The sequence below is a fragment of the Panicum virgatum genome, chromosome 3N (genome assembly GCF_016808335.1).
Source record: "Panicum virgatum strain AP13 chromosome 3N, P.virgatum_v5, whole genome shotgun sequence".
NCBI classification, from domain to species: Eukaryota; Viridiplantae; Streptophyta; class Magnoliopsida; order Poales; family Poaceae; genus Panicum; species Panicum virgatum.
The window spans coordinates 15383413-15397098 of record NC_053147.1 but is presented as its reverse complement, the minus strand read 5'-3'; the positions used below and the strand labels follow the sequence as shown (position 1 = coordinate 15397098).

Sequence of the window (13686 nt, the reverse complement as noted above, 5' to 3'; positions counted from 1 at the left end):
TTTCATGCAAGAGGGAACAAAACACAATATAATCTTGTGAATAATGTACATGTGCCAACACGCCAATTTTCATATTGAACTATCCATTTAAACAAATTAAATTTTAATTTCATCATTGTGTTTCTTGCTACGAGATCCTTAACAATTTATGCAACAGGGGGACACTTTATTTGCTCAAGATAGGTCATGATGATTGGTTTATGCAGTAGCAGTGGGGAGTCCTCCCAGACCATGTGCGAATAGAAGACATCCTTACCCCCCCCCCCCAACACACACACACACCACAAAAAAAAAAAAAACACCTGGTTCCACGGCTGGGCAATTCTCAGTCTTGTTTCTCCTTTGAATAGCAGAAATGGCATTCTCAGTCTTGTTTTCTGAGTAGCAGAATCACTTTGTGATGTACCACTTCTCATTACATATACAGATATACTCTTATTCTTTTGATCTAGGTTCGTCTCATTACATTGTTCTCCTATGATCATGTTGTACATATACAGGTTTTGTCAAAACAATGGTTTGCAAAAACTTTGATCGAGATAACCGGTTTGCATAAAAAATTAAGATAGCTGATACTGCCCACATAATGTACTAATTCAGATACAGAACTTTACACCTTCACAATCATTGACCTTGAATATAGCAGCCTTTCCCTTTTGTTCCAGCAGTCGAAGCGCACGCGTTAGAATGATGCTATCAATTCCTGCAAGTTCTGCATGATTGACGAGATTGAACCAATAAGCATATCTCAGAATAAATAGGAGGATGCTACTTTTTATGGGTGTGTGATTTAAGTACTACTGTAATGAACATTTCCTTTAAAGAAACAGTAACATTTGCCTTGAAATAGTAACAAACTTTTTTCTGAGTTTGGACCCAGAGGCTGAAAGTGATTAAAATATCTCAACAACTCCCAAGTGATAAAATGGTCTTAGCTCCTGATCCACCGCTAATATTTTTTTGCATGCCCTAGAAAAAAAAGGGAGAATATCTTCTTCCTGTTAACATGAATTTTTTTCTTTGAACAAATACAGGAATCTCCATTGTACAACGATAGTTTGGCCGTTAATGTGCATATGGAAAAGTCAGTCGGCTTGAATTAGGAAAAATAATAAAATGTTGGGTCCAGGTAGCACCACTTCAAGAGACTATGTTCGCTTACCAGTTCCACGTGTGTCAAATCCAGAGCGGATATCTTCAACAGGCATTGTGCTCCCCAATCCATTCTCCTTCACCTACAGATAAAAGGCAGTAACAAGTCATGAGTTATGACGCTCTGAAGCCACTGGGGATGTGTGTAATACTTTCTTGCTTTTAAAAAATTAAAAGTGCAATTACTCACAAAGTTCAATATGTAGTTAGCCCAATCTTGTATTGTTAGCCAGAGAATGAGACACTTGTTGCAATTCCTGTCCATCCACTCCGCATGCCCTGCAAATTAATCATACAGTTGTGAATATCACTGGTCATCATCTTAAACAGTTCTGGATGCATATGGCCCGTTTTCACCAGGAACTGAGTTAGATATTCCCATTCACCTTCACTAACAAGGGCCGAAAGGAAAACTTCTTTTGCCTCACGGGATAGAGATCCTACATGCTACATCAAGTAAAAAGACTGATAAGTCGTGATTCAAAGAACAAAAAATGCGAAAGCCAACTCAGCAACCACCTAACACAATAACATGATTAGTCGTTCAATAGCCAGGATCAACTCATACACATGATGGTAAACAAAGTAATGTTGATAGCCTGCTGAGCTACTATCGGTACTCACAAAGCGATCAATTTTGAAATTAGAGGGTACTGGATAGCATAGAATTAGAAAAAAAAGGAAACAAAAGAGTTTCTCACTTTGAATCGCAGGATTGGAGAACGGAAAATCTTGTTCAAGTGAGATGGTGTATATCCGTTGACTTCGACAATATTCAAGTATCAGCTCTTTCCATAGACGCACTTGTACTTCACGTGTTGCTATGGACGGCTGCAAGCTGAAGGATAAAAATTACATATAACTAAGTAAATGCTGACAACAACAACACAGCCAAAGAATTTTAACTGTGCAGGTATCAAGCAAAGGGTGAATTACGTGAAGTAAGGAGGGCAGTTGAAGAAGCATGGAAGCTCAAAATTCCCGACCCGCTTTATATTTTTTATGTTATTGTTCTCCATCTCCTCGAGCAATCAAATTCGCGCCTACCTGAAGAATTACACGTTACAGCACACGATTCATAGCACCGTTGGAATTACCAATATGCAAAGCACAAGGAAATATCACTGGCTCCCCCCTTAAAAGCCATCGCTAGATCTTACTGATCAAAACTGCAGTAAATTAATGATCCGAGTGATCTTATGTTGCTATGTGGCAAATCCTAAGCGATATGAACACGAAACATGAATAGGAGATGGAAAAAAAGCAAACTGGGTTGACACACCGCCGACAAGGTGCAGGGGTAGAACGGCGGCGGCGGCTGGGGCCACGCGGCGGAGTGGCGCACAAGCGGAAGACGGGGAATAAATCTTGGTGAAATTGCCGCAGCGTACCCTCGGATGGTTGAGGCGCGTCGCCGGGGAAACCCTGGAGGCGCCGCCGTCAGGGTCCTGGGCTCTCCTCTGGCTAAATGTGGGCGCCGGCTCCGGCGGCCGGGTTCGCCGGGACGAGGAGACCTCTATCAGAGAGCGAAAAGTTCGACACGTAGAACTACCACTTCTTTTTGTAGGAGTATTTGTTTTTTTTTTTGAGATGTAGTATGTGAAACGTGATTACGTGTCGTATTTTTAGAGGAATACGTCTCGATCTCGTACCGTCGTATACAGACTATAGCGGGGCTTGTCTGGCCTGTAGGCGAGAAAACGCACACGGCCCAGTGGACGGGAGGGGACATGGCCCAAATAGGAACAGAACTTTTTTTTTTTGCAATCAATAGGAACAGAACTTTTTCTTTTTGCGATCAATAGGAACAGTTTTTTTTTTGTTTTTTTGCGATCAATGGGAACAGAACTATTGATCCAAATCCAGAACGGGTCCTCATGCTATGTATGATCCCCAATCCTTTTCATTCCTTTTTGCTTTCCCCAATCCTTCCTACAGTTACTATAGTTCCTCTGTACCAAGACCCTTATTTCTGGCTTCAAGAAAAAAGTCCCCTATTTCTTCATTCACCATTTACCTGTTCCTGCTTTGTTGCCGAAGCATTTCCCAGACTGTGGCTCGGGCATCAGAAATCATCCGAGACCGAGACGATACGAGGCAACAGTAGCAGATGAACAGGAGAGAGCAAAATTTCAGGGCAGCCGAAGCCAAGATCCCTTCCTATTCAGACGGACACTGTTTCACTACATGGATGTATGTATATATATGCGCATAAGTCAGACCGCCATTAGCAGAGCGGCCACCAGGCAGGCGGCGGCGAGGCCCGCGCGGCGGGAGAGCCGGGCGGTGGCCGCCGCGGCGGAGTTGGGCGTGTCGGGCGGCGGCGGCGCGACGAGGAGGACGTTGATGGCCAGCTTCTGCCCGACCTCGCAGTGCTCACCGACGCCGCAGAAGTAGAAGCGCTGCCCCGGCTGGGTGAGCTCGATGATGGTCGGCCCGTTCTGGTACCGGCTGGTGATGTTCCGCATGCTGCACGCGTCGAACAGCGCCCGCGTCGGCACCTCCACGATGTTGTGCACCCCGCTCCGGTACAGGAACACTGCCACGCGACGCCGAGCAGATTACTAGATTATACAGTATGGTCGGGAGATCCGGAGGAGGGGCAAGAATTTCCGCACGCTTACTCAGTTTGTCGCCGATGCTGATGTGCCTGGTGCGCGCCCAGTCGTCGTAGTACGTCTTGTTGGGGGGCATCCGCCACCCTTTGCCGGCGCCGACGATGTGGTACACCCCGGCCGTCGAGCCGGGGACGAGGGACGCCACGACGGCGGAGAGGAGCAGCAGGGCGTGCTGGCCCCGGCGCGACATGCTCGGTCGCCGGCCGCTCCTCTGCTTCTCTCCTTCCGCTGCCGCTCCGCGGCGCTTCCTGATCCCAACCTCCCTAGGCCGGAACCTTCCCTTCCCTCGCGGAAGAAAAGATTGCGATGGCGGAAAGGGAGAGACGGTACGGAGGGGCCAGCGGAGGAGGGAGCCAAATTTGAGGGAAATTCAGGAGTTGAATCCATGGACGTTTGCCTATTTTTTATATGGGCTGTTGCGTCGCTCCGCTCCAGAATTGGCAAATCATTAGAGGTCGCAGATGGGCAGCCGTTCAAGGAGTTCGTATGCCTGCGCTTTTGCCATGTTTGGCTGGTGAAGAAATTCAGAGAGAGAGCGGCAAGTCGGCTGTCATATTCTGAACTGATCGAAGCACTACGATCGTCGCCTGCTGTTGCAATTTTGCCCTTCCCCAATGTTGTGCGGGCGTACAATCAGTTGGGAGCCTCATGAACAGCTCGTGGTCTGATTATGTGCGAGCTGGTAGCTGCATAAGTGCATATTTTGCCATATGACTCATGTTGGTAACAACTAACAAGATAAAAAAAAAGAATAATAGCACGGAACAAGCATATGCCACTCATCAGTAGTACAAGCTTGACTCGTTACATGTAGAATACACGCTATAAGGCTACGGTCAAATGAATGTACACTACGGACAGACAAAAGATGTTACAGGTGAAGCGAGTCATCGCGTGCACAAGTAAATAAGCTCTCCACTTGTTCCAGCCAAAACATCAACGAAATGACCATATACAGGTAAAAAGATCTGCATCGTCTTGTTGAGAATACCATTAACTCTGATTACACTCAACTGATGACTCTGTATTTTGAGCATTCTACTCTAGTTACAAGGCCTTTCAGTAGGCAGTCCTAAATATATGTACAGTAATGAACGGAGACACATCCTCCTTACAACATACACATTGCAAGACCAACTTCTTCAAGCTACAAGATAACCCTGTTTTGTTCTAATTGTTTGCTCTAACCATCATATATAGTCCAGCCAGCGCACATCAAAACTGAGTTAATTACCATGAAATACTGATCTAGTACATGTATTATCACGTCAGCCTCTAGCCCGAAAGAACATCCTGTCTTGGATATACTTCATCGGCCCTAGGGCACCTAATTCTGTACAGACCCTTAGGCCCTCAAGATGATGAATAGTAATGCCGCACAAATATACAAACACAATAAACAGATGCTGACAGTTGCCTTCCGTTGAGGCCCCCATCATACTCTTGCAAATTTTGTTCAGTTTGCTTGGAAGTCTCAAGCAAAGCATCCGAAACCAATACTTGGCATTGTAGGTTTCTTGAATGGTGCACTTGCATCTTTGCTGCTCTGGTGATACAATGAGACCAGGCTGGAAGGGGCAATTAATGCTTAGTGTTTTGCATTGAGGACTCACTAAGCACGGCCATCAGAAACAGCATCAGGGGCCGGTATGGCAACCCTAGAACCTTTTTTCCTTCAGTACAACTCTTATAGTCTCACCGGATCTTTCACACAAGCTCAAGCACTTTGATGCTGCCACTAGAGTTAGCAGCCACTACCATGTTTGACTTCCCTCTCCAGCAAACACTGGATACAAATTGCTGGTTGTCTTCATTTGTCACTTGTCCAGTTATCGGGTCAATAGAACCAAACTTATGAGAAGTTATTGGCATAGGGAAGGTTTTGTAGTAAGAAAATACCTGCACGCACCAAACAAACATATGAGCAATACTTCCACTATAGATTCATGGATATGCTTCATTGACATGCGGTAAATAAATGGGAGAATTTCATATTTGCCATTAAGGAGGCTCTATACTTTTGTTCTACCACTAAGTGAATCTATAGTTTAAAAATAAAATACCACCCAAAGGACGATAGGCAAAAAAAACATGCAATTTTTCAGTGGCAATGTCAAAATATCAAACAATTTACACAATCCAAGTTGCAATCTGTCACCTATGTGATCTACAGTAATAGCCACGGCATCAACATGAGAATCTTCACTATAAAGCTAAGGGAGTTGGCATCAACATGGTTGGAACCAGAAACTTGCCAGGCCCTAGGCTATCAAGTGGTGATACATCTGAACCTTTGACATTTGTTCAACTTCTATAGGATTTGCATTGCCTAGCACACCAATGTGCTGAACACATAGCTGCTCACTTGACAGTTTACAACTTGACAGACAGAACTCAATTCCTAACAGTGTCTTCTCACTAAAACATGTCAGAATGCCAAGGAAAGTGTATGCACTACATAAAATACTCACTTCATTGGTTTCAGAGCCACAGGTTATGTATCCATCATGAACAGATAGCCCTACAAAATTCTGCACAAGCAATTATTAGTAAGATTGATTTCGGATTAATTACACAAACAAGTTGACTTAAGAAACAAACACGTGGCAGTAAAACTTAAGAAAGAAAGTGCGGTTATCTCGTACCTTCTCGTTGGTATGACCATTCAGTGTCAGGCTGCAAGAATCTGTAGACAATCCACTGCAATTAGTCCGGTTAAGATCCCATATCTTCAATGTGTTGTCCGTTGATGCAGAGATAAGTGTTTGTGGATCCAAGAACCTTACATAACTAACAGCTTTCCCATGTCCCGAAATAGTACACCAAGGGATCCTTGTGTTCCTCAGATCATAACAGTATATCTTGTAATCAGCTGAACCAAAAGCTAGCATGCGGGAGGAGTATGGAGAGAATTGAACACAGCATACATTGGCCACATTTCTGATTGTATCAATGCAATTTTTCTGAGAACAAGAAATTAAAAATATTAAAAAATGAAGTACGAAATAGCTATCGAAGATAAAAGGGTAACAGTCAACCCAACATACACGAACTGCAGATTTCCGAGTATATTTACACCGCAGCCTTTAAAATACCTTTGAGTTACTATCACCCAAGTGACAGCAAAAATATGGCAGCTAGTTGAGTTTGATATTTCTCTTGTAGAACTGTCTTTTTTTTCTGAAAGTAGAACTCATATAACTGTCTCACCTTATGTAGTTAAGTATCAACTATTTAGCATGTTTTTAACCCAGGTATTGAAGATGAGTAACATATAACACCCATGTTCAAAATAAGGACTCAAAGAAAACTGTCTCGGTAAAGAAACAAAAGGATGTATTTCAGTAACATGCCTGGTTAATACTCCATACTTTCACGCAACAATCATCACTACCACTTGCCAACTTAGTAGGGTCCACTTCTGAAAAACTCACAGACCAAGCTCTTTTCCGATGCTCTGTAAACTGTGTGAATCCTTGACCAGAGCTGGCATCCCATAACTGCATTTCACAATAATAATTAGTTAAATGATAAAAAAGGCTGAAATGCAGGAATAACACAAAGACCATCTCCAGCCTGATGCTCATAGCAGAGAAGCTTTTGCTCTTCGTTAAAGTATCAAGGGAACAGCAGAGACACATCCAAACCATAAGAAAATCATAAACGAGAGGAAAAGATTGCAACTCAGAAATTGAACATGCTTGGGGTAGCCATTGAGCAGTGCTGAGTGCTAAAAGGCTGAACAATAAGAAACTGCTGCTTTCACATGAAGCAACTAGAAGATGAAACAGTCTAGATATGAAATGGTGTTATGTCCACCTTCATATTTATATTTTCTGGCAAACCCACTCATCCAAGAAGTCCTCTCTGTACATAGTTCTATTCCCCTGTCTTTTTTCTTTTCCGTATAGAGATATCCTGACACAATGCAAATGTAGCTAAAGTATTGAAAGTATCAGTAGCAACCCTCGTATAACTGAAGTCTTAAGCTTTTGGGGGCAACAGGTGCAACAAACTCAACAGACAAAAATGCAGTTCTCAAACAACAACCAGTATAGCCTAAACCTCACGAAATTTACCTTCACAGCACTTTAACAACAATCTGTGTGTGCTCCCTCTCAGATCATAATAGTACTGATAACATAGAAGGCACTCAAACAGAAGAATCTGGCACATGCTGACATGCCAGTGGGTGGTAATGGGCCATGGCCCTAATGCTCTCTTCACAATCCAATTTGGCCCTTAATATTTTTAGTTCAAAATTGTATAAGATTAGAGCCCGGCCCTTCGATTATCTAGGCTAAAAATTAAGGCCCTTTACCACCCCGGGGATGCCACAGCAGACACCATATTGTCCTAACCAAAGCTAAAATTATGAGGATGCGAGGTTTAAATAGTACATGGCTTGTGGAGAACATATTTGTGCCCAAATGCCCCCAACATATAAACCTATCTCAATAGTATTTGAATCCAAAGTCAGCATTTTGGTGCATTACTTGATAATAACAGCACCACCAAATTATGAGATCAAATTTATCTGAACCAGATAAATGGTATCATCGAAATAAATATAGGGAAACTACGAGAAGGAATAAATAATATGCCAATTTGTTCATGGATGATCAGATAACGTATATCTTAGGAGTTATAAAGCAACATACAGTTAGACACATACCTGAACAGTGCCATCATAGTCTGTTGATGCCAGGTAGTTCTTTATATAGTTGTTCCAACAGACACAGCTAAGCTTGGACTTGCTAGGCATCTCTATTAACGGGTAATGAATATCAACACGGTCATTTAGGAGTGCATCAAATTCAAATATTTTTATTTTCTTTGAAACTCCAGCAGCAGCAAAATATTCTTCATCCCTATCGAAACTCAATGAACAGATGACATTCGGAGAGTTAAGTATATCTGCATTCTTCAAAATTCCCCGTACCTCAAACCTACTGTGATGGGCATATTTGCATAAACCATCAAGAAAGCATCCAAGGCGGTCCGTTTGCTCATCCGTATCACTGTGAATTTGATGGAAATTTTCACGGACCCTCAAAGCCTCGTTATCTGGATGTTTGATTGCATTAGCTTCACAGGTGTCCACAGTAGATCTCATGGAGTAATATGCATTTTCAAGCTGCTCCAAATTCCTCATTACCCTCTCCTCGTATATGCTTGACTGACACAATGATGGTAGCAAACCTGACAGCAACGCACCTTGTGGGGCACTCACAGAAGCTCCTGACAAAGCACTAGAAGTTGCCTGTACATCTGTGTCCTCTAAACTAAATCCCATTCTTTCTGAGTGTCTTCTCTCAACCTCTGCGATGTCTGTTTGTAAGCTTCCAAGATCTGCTGATAACTTAGCAACCTGCATCTCCTTTTCTTCTTTCAATTGAGAAAGGAAATTAAGTAGCAAACTAGATTCAGTGTCATCTTCACTTATAGAAACCGGCGCCTGATCTAACAAGGACAAATCCCGACCCTCATTTATCAAGTCACATCCAAGAATGTCTCTGAGAAAAAAGTAAACTGGCTATTAGGCACAAACAAGCATATAATATTATTATTTGCGGTCTTCAGACGGCCAAGAAACGCCGACTAAAAGGGGCACAGAAGGGATACTACTAAGCAGATCTAACATAATTTCCACATGTGATGAATGACAGAAGTAATCCCTCGGCTTGGGAACATGAGTCTAAGTTGAACACTTCTACATAAGCTAAAATATATTCATGGTATGGGTCATGGACAAAGCTCAAGAATCAGATAAAACCTATTATGAAACAAATATCCTAGAGACAAAGAACTTCTTTTCATTCTATTGGAGAAATAATTGCTCTAGACTCAAGTGCAACTTACAAAATTCACCAAATAGAAGGCTATTAGCCTTTAACTATATCAAACCAATCACTAATCAGTAAGCAATTTTCTTAGTTTGTGGCTTTGTGCTAATGAGGGAGAGAAATGGATAAACTCACCTTGCTTTTGGTCTCGAACAAGGATCTGGGTGCAGTAACCAAAGGCAGAAGCCAGCCTCCTTAGGACTTTCTGAAAGAAAATTTGGAGGCAGGATACGTTGGCGGAGATTTGACATTGCAGCACAGTGCACCTCCCATGTCTCAGAACAGCAAAAGAGCTGACAAAAAAAATCAAGTTCATTAAATGCATAGTCTGGCAGGCTAAAGGTGTGTACAATTCAGTCAGAAACAAGAAGATATAATATACAGAAATACAAGATCACACGAAAAGTGGAGAAGTCCAATTCAAGTGTGGTTTCAAGTAGCAAGCAGTTAAATTTGTGCAAGCATGCGCTAGGAGTACAGGTGCAATATCCTGTAATAGACTACATAACAGCTAATTGCATATGAAAAGAACAAGGTTATTGATTCTCATGTAGCTAGGGTAATTATAGAGTATCAAAACCCCATGATCTTGGGGCTCAATAACAGTTGCAAACCACAACAGGTCATAAGGTGCATGCACAATGTATATTTGCTGCATAGCAAGATGCTTTCAGCAATTCAAGTGCAGATGCACCAATAAAAGCAGAATGCCTATCATATTCTTTTATTTAGAAGGAAACACCTTGATATACATGCGTCAGAAGTTCAACCGCTCTACTAGATTTAAGGTAATTGAAAAGGAAACACCTTGATATACATGTGTCAAAAGCTCAACCGCTTATACTAGATTTTAAGAAACTGAAAAACACAAAAAATTGATTTTAAATGATTAATTATTGCCAGCCACCAAACTGCAGTTGCACATATCGCTTTACTTCTACAGAATCCAATATGGGTACTACAGAAGAAAATGACACAAAAGTAAGAGATGTACCTCAAATAGAAGAACCCCAAGGCTGTAGATGTTTGATGGGAATGTGCCTTTAAATTCACCGAGCTCTTCAGGGCTTATGTACCAGCTTTCTTCTAGATTCCTTAATTCAAATGCCGGTTGTTGGTTGCCAGAACTAGAAAAATGTTGAGCACAAGTTGTGTAACTGCCATATGGTTCGACAAACTTAGAACGTTCTCTGACAGTGCAACTAAAATTTTCTTGCTTTAAAACACCTGGATTGACATCTTCATTTTGATTGTCAACTCTTTGGTCAGTCCAAAAGGTCTGTGTTGGTCGCCTGACAGCAACTGAGCCTTGCTCACCAACCTTATGATACTTCCGCATTGAATTTCCATGTCCATTAGACTCTTGGTGCTCAATTTTATGGCCAAAACTTCTTTTTCTATTCCCAAGATCTTCTCTAGTGACATCTTGTCTGATTGATGTTGGCAAAACTTGTGTAGTATAAGAACCGATATACTTAACTTGGTTTGAAGATGAAATTGTAAAATATGATGGCCGCAAATGTTGTAAAGTATAACCCTGTGTGTGGCACTTATCCACAAGATCAAGGATCTGCTTAAACAAATGCATTTTCTCAAACTTACTCAATGTTTGGCGGCCAGGCTTAATCAGTTCCCTCAGGCTAGTTCCATCACAGTGAGATTTTGAAACATTTGAACCAGTATTGAAAGGCAACGGATCCACTCTGGTCACAGAATCATACATTGAGGTAGGAATAGTCGGGATCTGGTCCAAAGGGACTCTAGGTCTTGCACTAGCTTGCACTTGGATCTCCTCCCCTGCACCTTGGTAAGCAACCCCTTTACCTTTTGATTTGCCATTAAGAGGTGATCCTACAACCCCAGATGGAGGTGTTAAGGTCTTACTCCTTATCTGCTCTAGAATTCTATTTGAGAAGCTGCTTACTCTAATAACATTGTCCCTGTCAGCCCGATGTTCATTCTGATTCGGCCTTGCAGACAATAGAAGCTGCTGATTGTGAAATGGCATCACAAACTCATTATTCACATTGCCACCTCGACTCATGGGCATCTCCTTGCCAGACATGTCGTTATTCCGAGAGATCATATTGTTGGCAAGGTTCATCCCCAAATTTTCCCTGCTAGAAGCATCAGCAGCCCTCGGGTTTGCAATGTCACCATAACTCACTGCTGCATTCTCCCTGCTGGCCAACTCACTAGTTCTCCATGCCATCCGTGTAAAGTTACCCCACAGGCCCTTAATGACAGTAGGCCTATCCCCACTGCTTGAGCTTCCACCAGCTAAAACCTCGGGTTGAACATCGGTGTTGATGCAATTCTCCAATGTGAGCTCCTCCACCCTCTCTTCCGCATCATGGTCCAAACCACGCTGTGTCACGCTGTCTAGCCTCGACTCGGAATTGGAGAGGCCAACGCTGGTCAGGCCCCTCGCGCCGTCCGAGCTGCCTCCGAACCCGCCCAATGAGGTGAAGAAGGAGAAATGCTCCGACCAATCGATGTCGCGCGGGAGTGGCGTGGCGGGCATCTCCAGCGCCTCGCTGCCCGATGGCTGCTGATGCTGCTCCGCGGGCTGCCCATTCTCCTTGCTCCCCTTAATCTGCACATCCCCGGCAGCGGCGTCGGCGGCGCCGCCCACCTCAGCCGCCGTCGTCCCTTCCATCGCACCAAACCTACCCTGCCAAAACCGCACCCCCTCGGAATATAAGGTCACGCGGCGCGGCGGGAACCCATCGGAGGCACGATTCAGTGGCGGGGAGACATACCTCGCGGCGGACGGGAGCCCGCGCCGCGCATCCTCAGCCGCGGCCACAAGCCCACCCTCCCACCCTCCCGAGAGCGACGATCCCGCAAGCGGTTGGCTGCAGCTGTTCGCACCACAGGGTTAGGAGGACTCGCCCGATCCAAACAGCGACATTCGCAGCGGCGAAAGAGGGCCACACGTTACCCGGGGGGAAGCTGGCGCGCCGCGGAGGCCCTGGGGGGGCGCGGGAGCCCGGCCACCGGCGCCGGGCGCGGAGGGGCGGCGACGGAGGCGCGCCGAGAATTTCCCGAAACGGAAAGCCGCTTAGGTTTCCTTTTTTTTCCTCGCCGAACCCCCTCTCCGTCTGCCTGCTCTTTTCCACCCCTCGAGCGACCGAGGAGGAAGCGGTGGAAGGACGGACGAGGAGGAAGAAGTGCGGGGAGGGGCGGGGGATTAAACTAGTACTAATCGCCAGTCGTCGCGGATGGGGGAAACGAATTTTCTTCCGACGCGGCGAGGGCGAGAGGCGGCGAGGAGCTCTGCTTTTGGGGAAGACTGCTTGCCGGCTGGCCTCCGTTCCGTTGTTCACCCGCCCGGATGGGTGTCGTGGGCTCGCGCGCTCGCGCCCCGCGCCGCTTCTTGCAACCCTGGCCTCTTGTTTTGTTCGGTGCTAGTTCTGTGGTGCCCTGTGGCCACTAGTGGAAACTTTTACTAGACTGAACCTGCACCCCATCACCATCGAACAAGAACCTCTCTGCTTTATGCTTTTGGTATCCAAAACACTGTACACTGGATTGGAAATATCCAACTTTCAGTTGAATTTCGGCAGTTGGATTATTTTGGCCCCAACCGCCAACCTCTGACCCGCTTCAAAAACATGGAGAATTTTAGTGTTTTCAAAATTGACCCAGGATTGAACATGTCAGCGTCTCTAATGGCTTCCCATATTGCCCTCTGCGTAGGCTCGGCAGACTGCAGTTGTCAAGCCTTAGAATACGTCAGAGTTGATGAGCACGAGTCCTCCCGGCCATGCAAATATGGTTTTCTAATCCGCCAATTGGCAGCAAATAAAGAGGAAATTTTGAGGCAAGGAGATAAAAAATTGAAGGTGGGTTGCTAGTTTCAGTACACCAACCAACCAGCTCCCCTGTGCTGCAACACCCGAAATGGCATGCTTTGCCTGTGACTGTGCAAGCGGCAACGATGACCGTACGAGTGACAACGGCAGAGGGTTTCGTATGCGGTGATGATGCCAAGGAAGAGCAGCCCGTATCGAACTTCCATTCATTCTCTTCAGAACTTGAGGTCTTTCTTGGGGGAAAAAAGAAGT

The 13686-nt window shown here is 44.5% G+C and overlaps 3 protein-coding genes across 7 annotated transcripts; all 3 read right to left on the bottom strand.

The window, feature by feature from the left end:
• Nucleotides 1-315: 315 nt before the first annotated feature.
• On the bottom strand, nucleotides 316-2673 carry LOC120664583 (vacuolar protein sorting-associated protein 25-like). Of its 4 annotated transcripts, none has more exons than XM_039943858.1 (7): nucleotides 2435-2673; nucleotides 2089-2199; nucleotides 1854-1990; nucleotides 1539-1592; nucleotides 1343-1431; nucleotides 1163-1235; nucleotides 316-712 (listed from the first exon to the last, which is right to left on the bottom strand). In XM_039943858.1, exons 2-7 carry the CDS (start codon nucleotides 2169-2171, stop codon nucleotides 597-599), a joined length of 552 nt encoding a protein of 183 aa, XP_039799792.1. In that variant the 5' UTR covers nucleotides 2172-2199; nucleotides 2435-2673; the 3' UTR covers nucleotides 316-596. The 4 variants fall into 4 exon arrangements, with proteins under 4 accessions (XP_039799792.1, XP_039799791.1, XP_039799793.1 ...); XM_039943857.1 differs by having other exon boundaries at nucleotides 2544-2673; XM_039943859.1 differs by having other exon boundaries at nucleotides 2089-2195; nucleotides 2544-2673.
• A 67-nt stretch (nucleotides 2674-2740) lies between these two features.
• On the bottom strand, nucleotides 2741-4327 carry LOC120664584 (umecyanin-like). Its single transcript, XM_039943860.1, has 2 exons — nucleotides 3777-4327; nucleotides 2741-3691 (listed from the first exon to the last, which is right to left on the bottom strand). The coding sequence occupies exons 1-2, from the start codon at nucleotides 3958-3960 to the stop codon at nucleotides 3369-3371; spliced, it is 507 nt and encodes a 168-aa protein (XP_039799794.1). The 5' UTR covers nucleotides 3961-4327; the 3' UTR covers nucleotides 2741-3368.
• A 350-nt stretch (nucleotides 4328-4677) lies between these two features.
• LOC120664582 (protein SPA1-RELATED 2-like) lies at nucleotides 4678-12985 on the bottom strand. 2 transcript variants are annotated; one of them, XM_039943854.1, is made up of 9 exons: nucleotides 12561-12985; nucleotides 12379-12480; nucleotides 10611-12290; nucleotides 9752-9909; nucleotides 8446-9286; nucleotides 7124-7270; nucleotides 6416-6733; nucleotides 6242-6301; nucleotides 4678-5669 (listed from the first exon to the last, which is right to left on the bottom strand). In XM_039943854.1, exons 3-9 carry the CDS (start codon nucleotides 12273-12275, stop codon nucleotides 5478-5480), a joined length of 3381 nt encoding a protein of 1126 aa, XP_039799788.1. In that variant the 5' UTR covers nucleotides 12276-12290; nucleotides 12379-12480; nucleotides 12561-12985; the 3' UTR covers nucleotides 4678-5477. The 2 variants fall into 2 exon arrangements, with proteins under 2 accessions (XP_039799788.1, XP_039799789.1); XM_039943855.1 differs by lacking the exon at nucleotides 12561-12985 and having other exon boundaries at nucleotides 10611-12285; nucleotides 12379-12471.
• Between the last annotated feature and the right edge of the window lie 701 nt (nucleotides 12986-13686).

What these genes read in the sequence shown, in the direction of transcription:
- LOC120664584 (XM_039943860.1), bottom strand. Translation starts at nt 3,960, where the DNA reads ATGTCGCGCCGGGGCCAGCACGCCCTGCTGCTCCTCTCCGCCGTCGTG. An exon ending in CAGCATCGGCGACAAACTGA is followed by an intron (nt 3,692 to 3,776) that starts GTAAGCGTGCGG and finishes GTCGCGTGGCAG; the next exon opens with TGTTCCTGTACCGGAGCGGG.
- LOC120664583 (XM_039943856.1), bottom strand. Translation starts at nt 2,171, where the DNA reads ATGGAGAACAATAACATAAAAAATATAAAGCGGGTCGGGAATTTTGAG. An exon ending in AACTGCCCTCCTTACTTCAC is followed by an intron (nt 1,991 to 2,088) that starts GTAATTCACCCT and finishes TTTATCCTTCAG; the next exon opens with CTTGCAGCCGTCCATAGCAA. An exon ending in TTCGGCCCTTGTTAGTGAAG is followed by an intron (nt 1,432 to 1,538) that starts GTGAATGGGAAT and finishes ATTAATTTGCAG; the next exon opens with GGCATGCGGAGTGGATGGAC.
- LOC120664582 (XM_039943854.1), bottom strand. Translation starts at nt 12,275, where the DNA reads ATGGAAGGGACGACGGCGGCTGAGGTGGGCGGCGCCGCCGACGCCGCT. An exon ending in ACTATGATGGCACTGTTCAG is followed by an intron (nt 7,271 to 8,445) that starts GTATGTGTCTAA and finishes TGTGAAATGCAG; the next exon opens with TTATGGGATGCCAGCTCTGG. An exon ending in GTGGCTCTGAAACCAATGAA is followed by an intron (nt 5,670 to 6,241) that starts GTGAGTATTTTA and finishes TGGTGCGTGCAG; the next exon opens with GTATTTTCTTACTACAAAAC.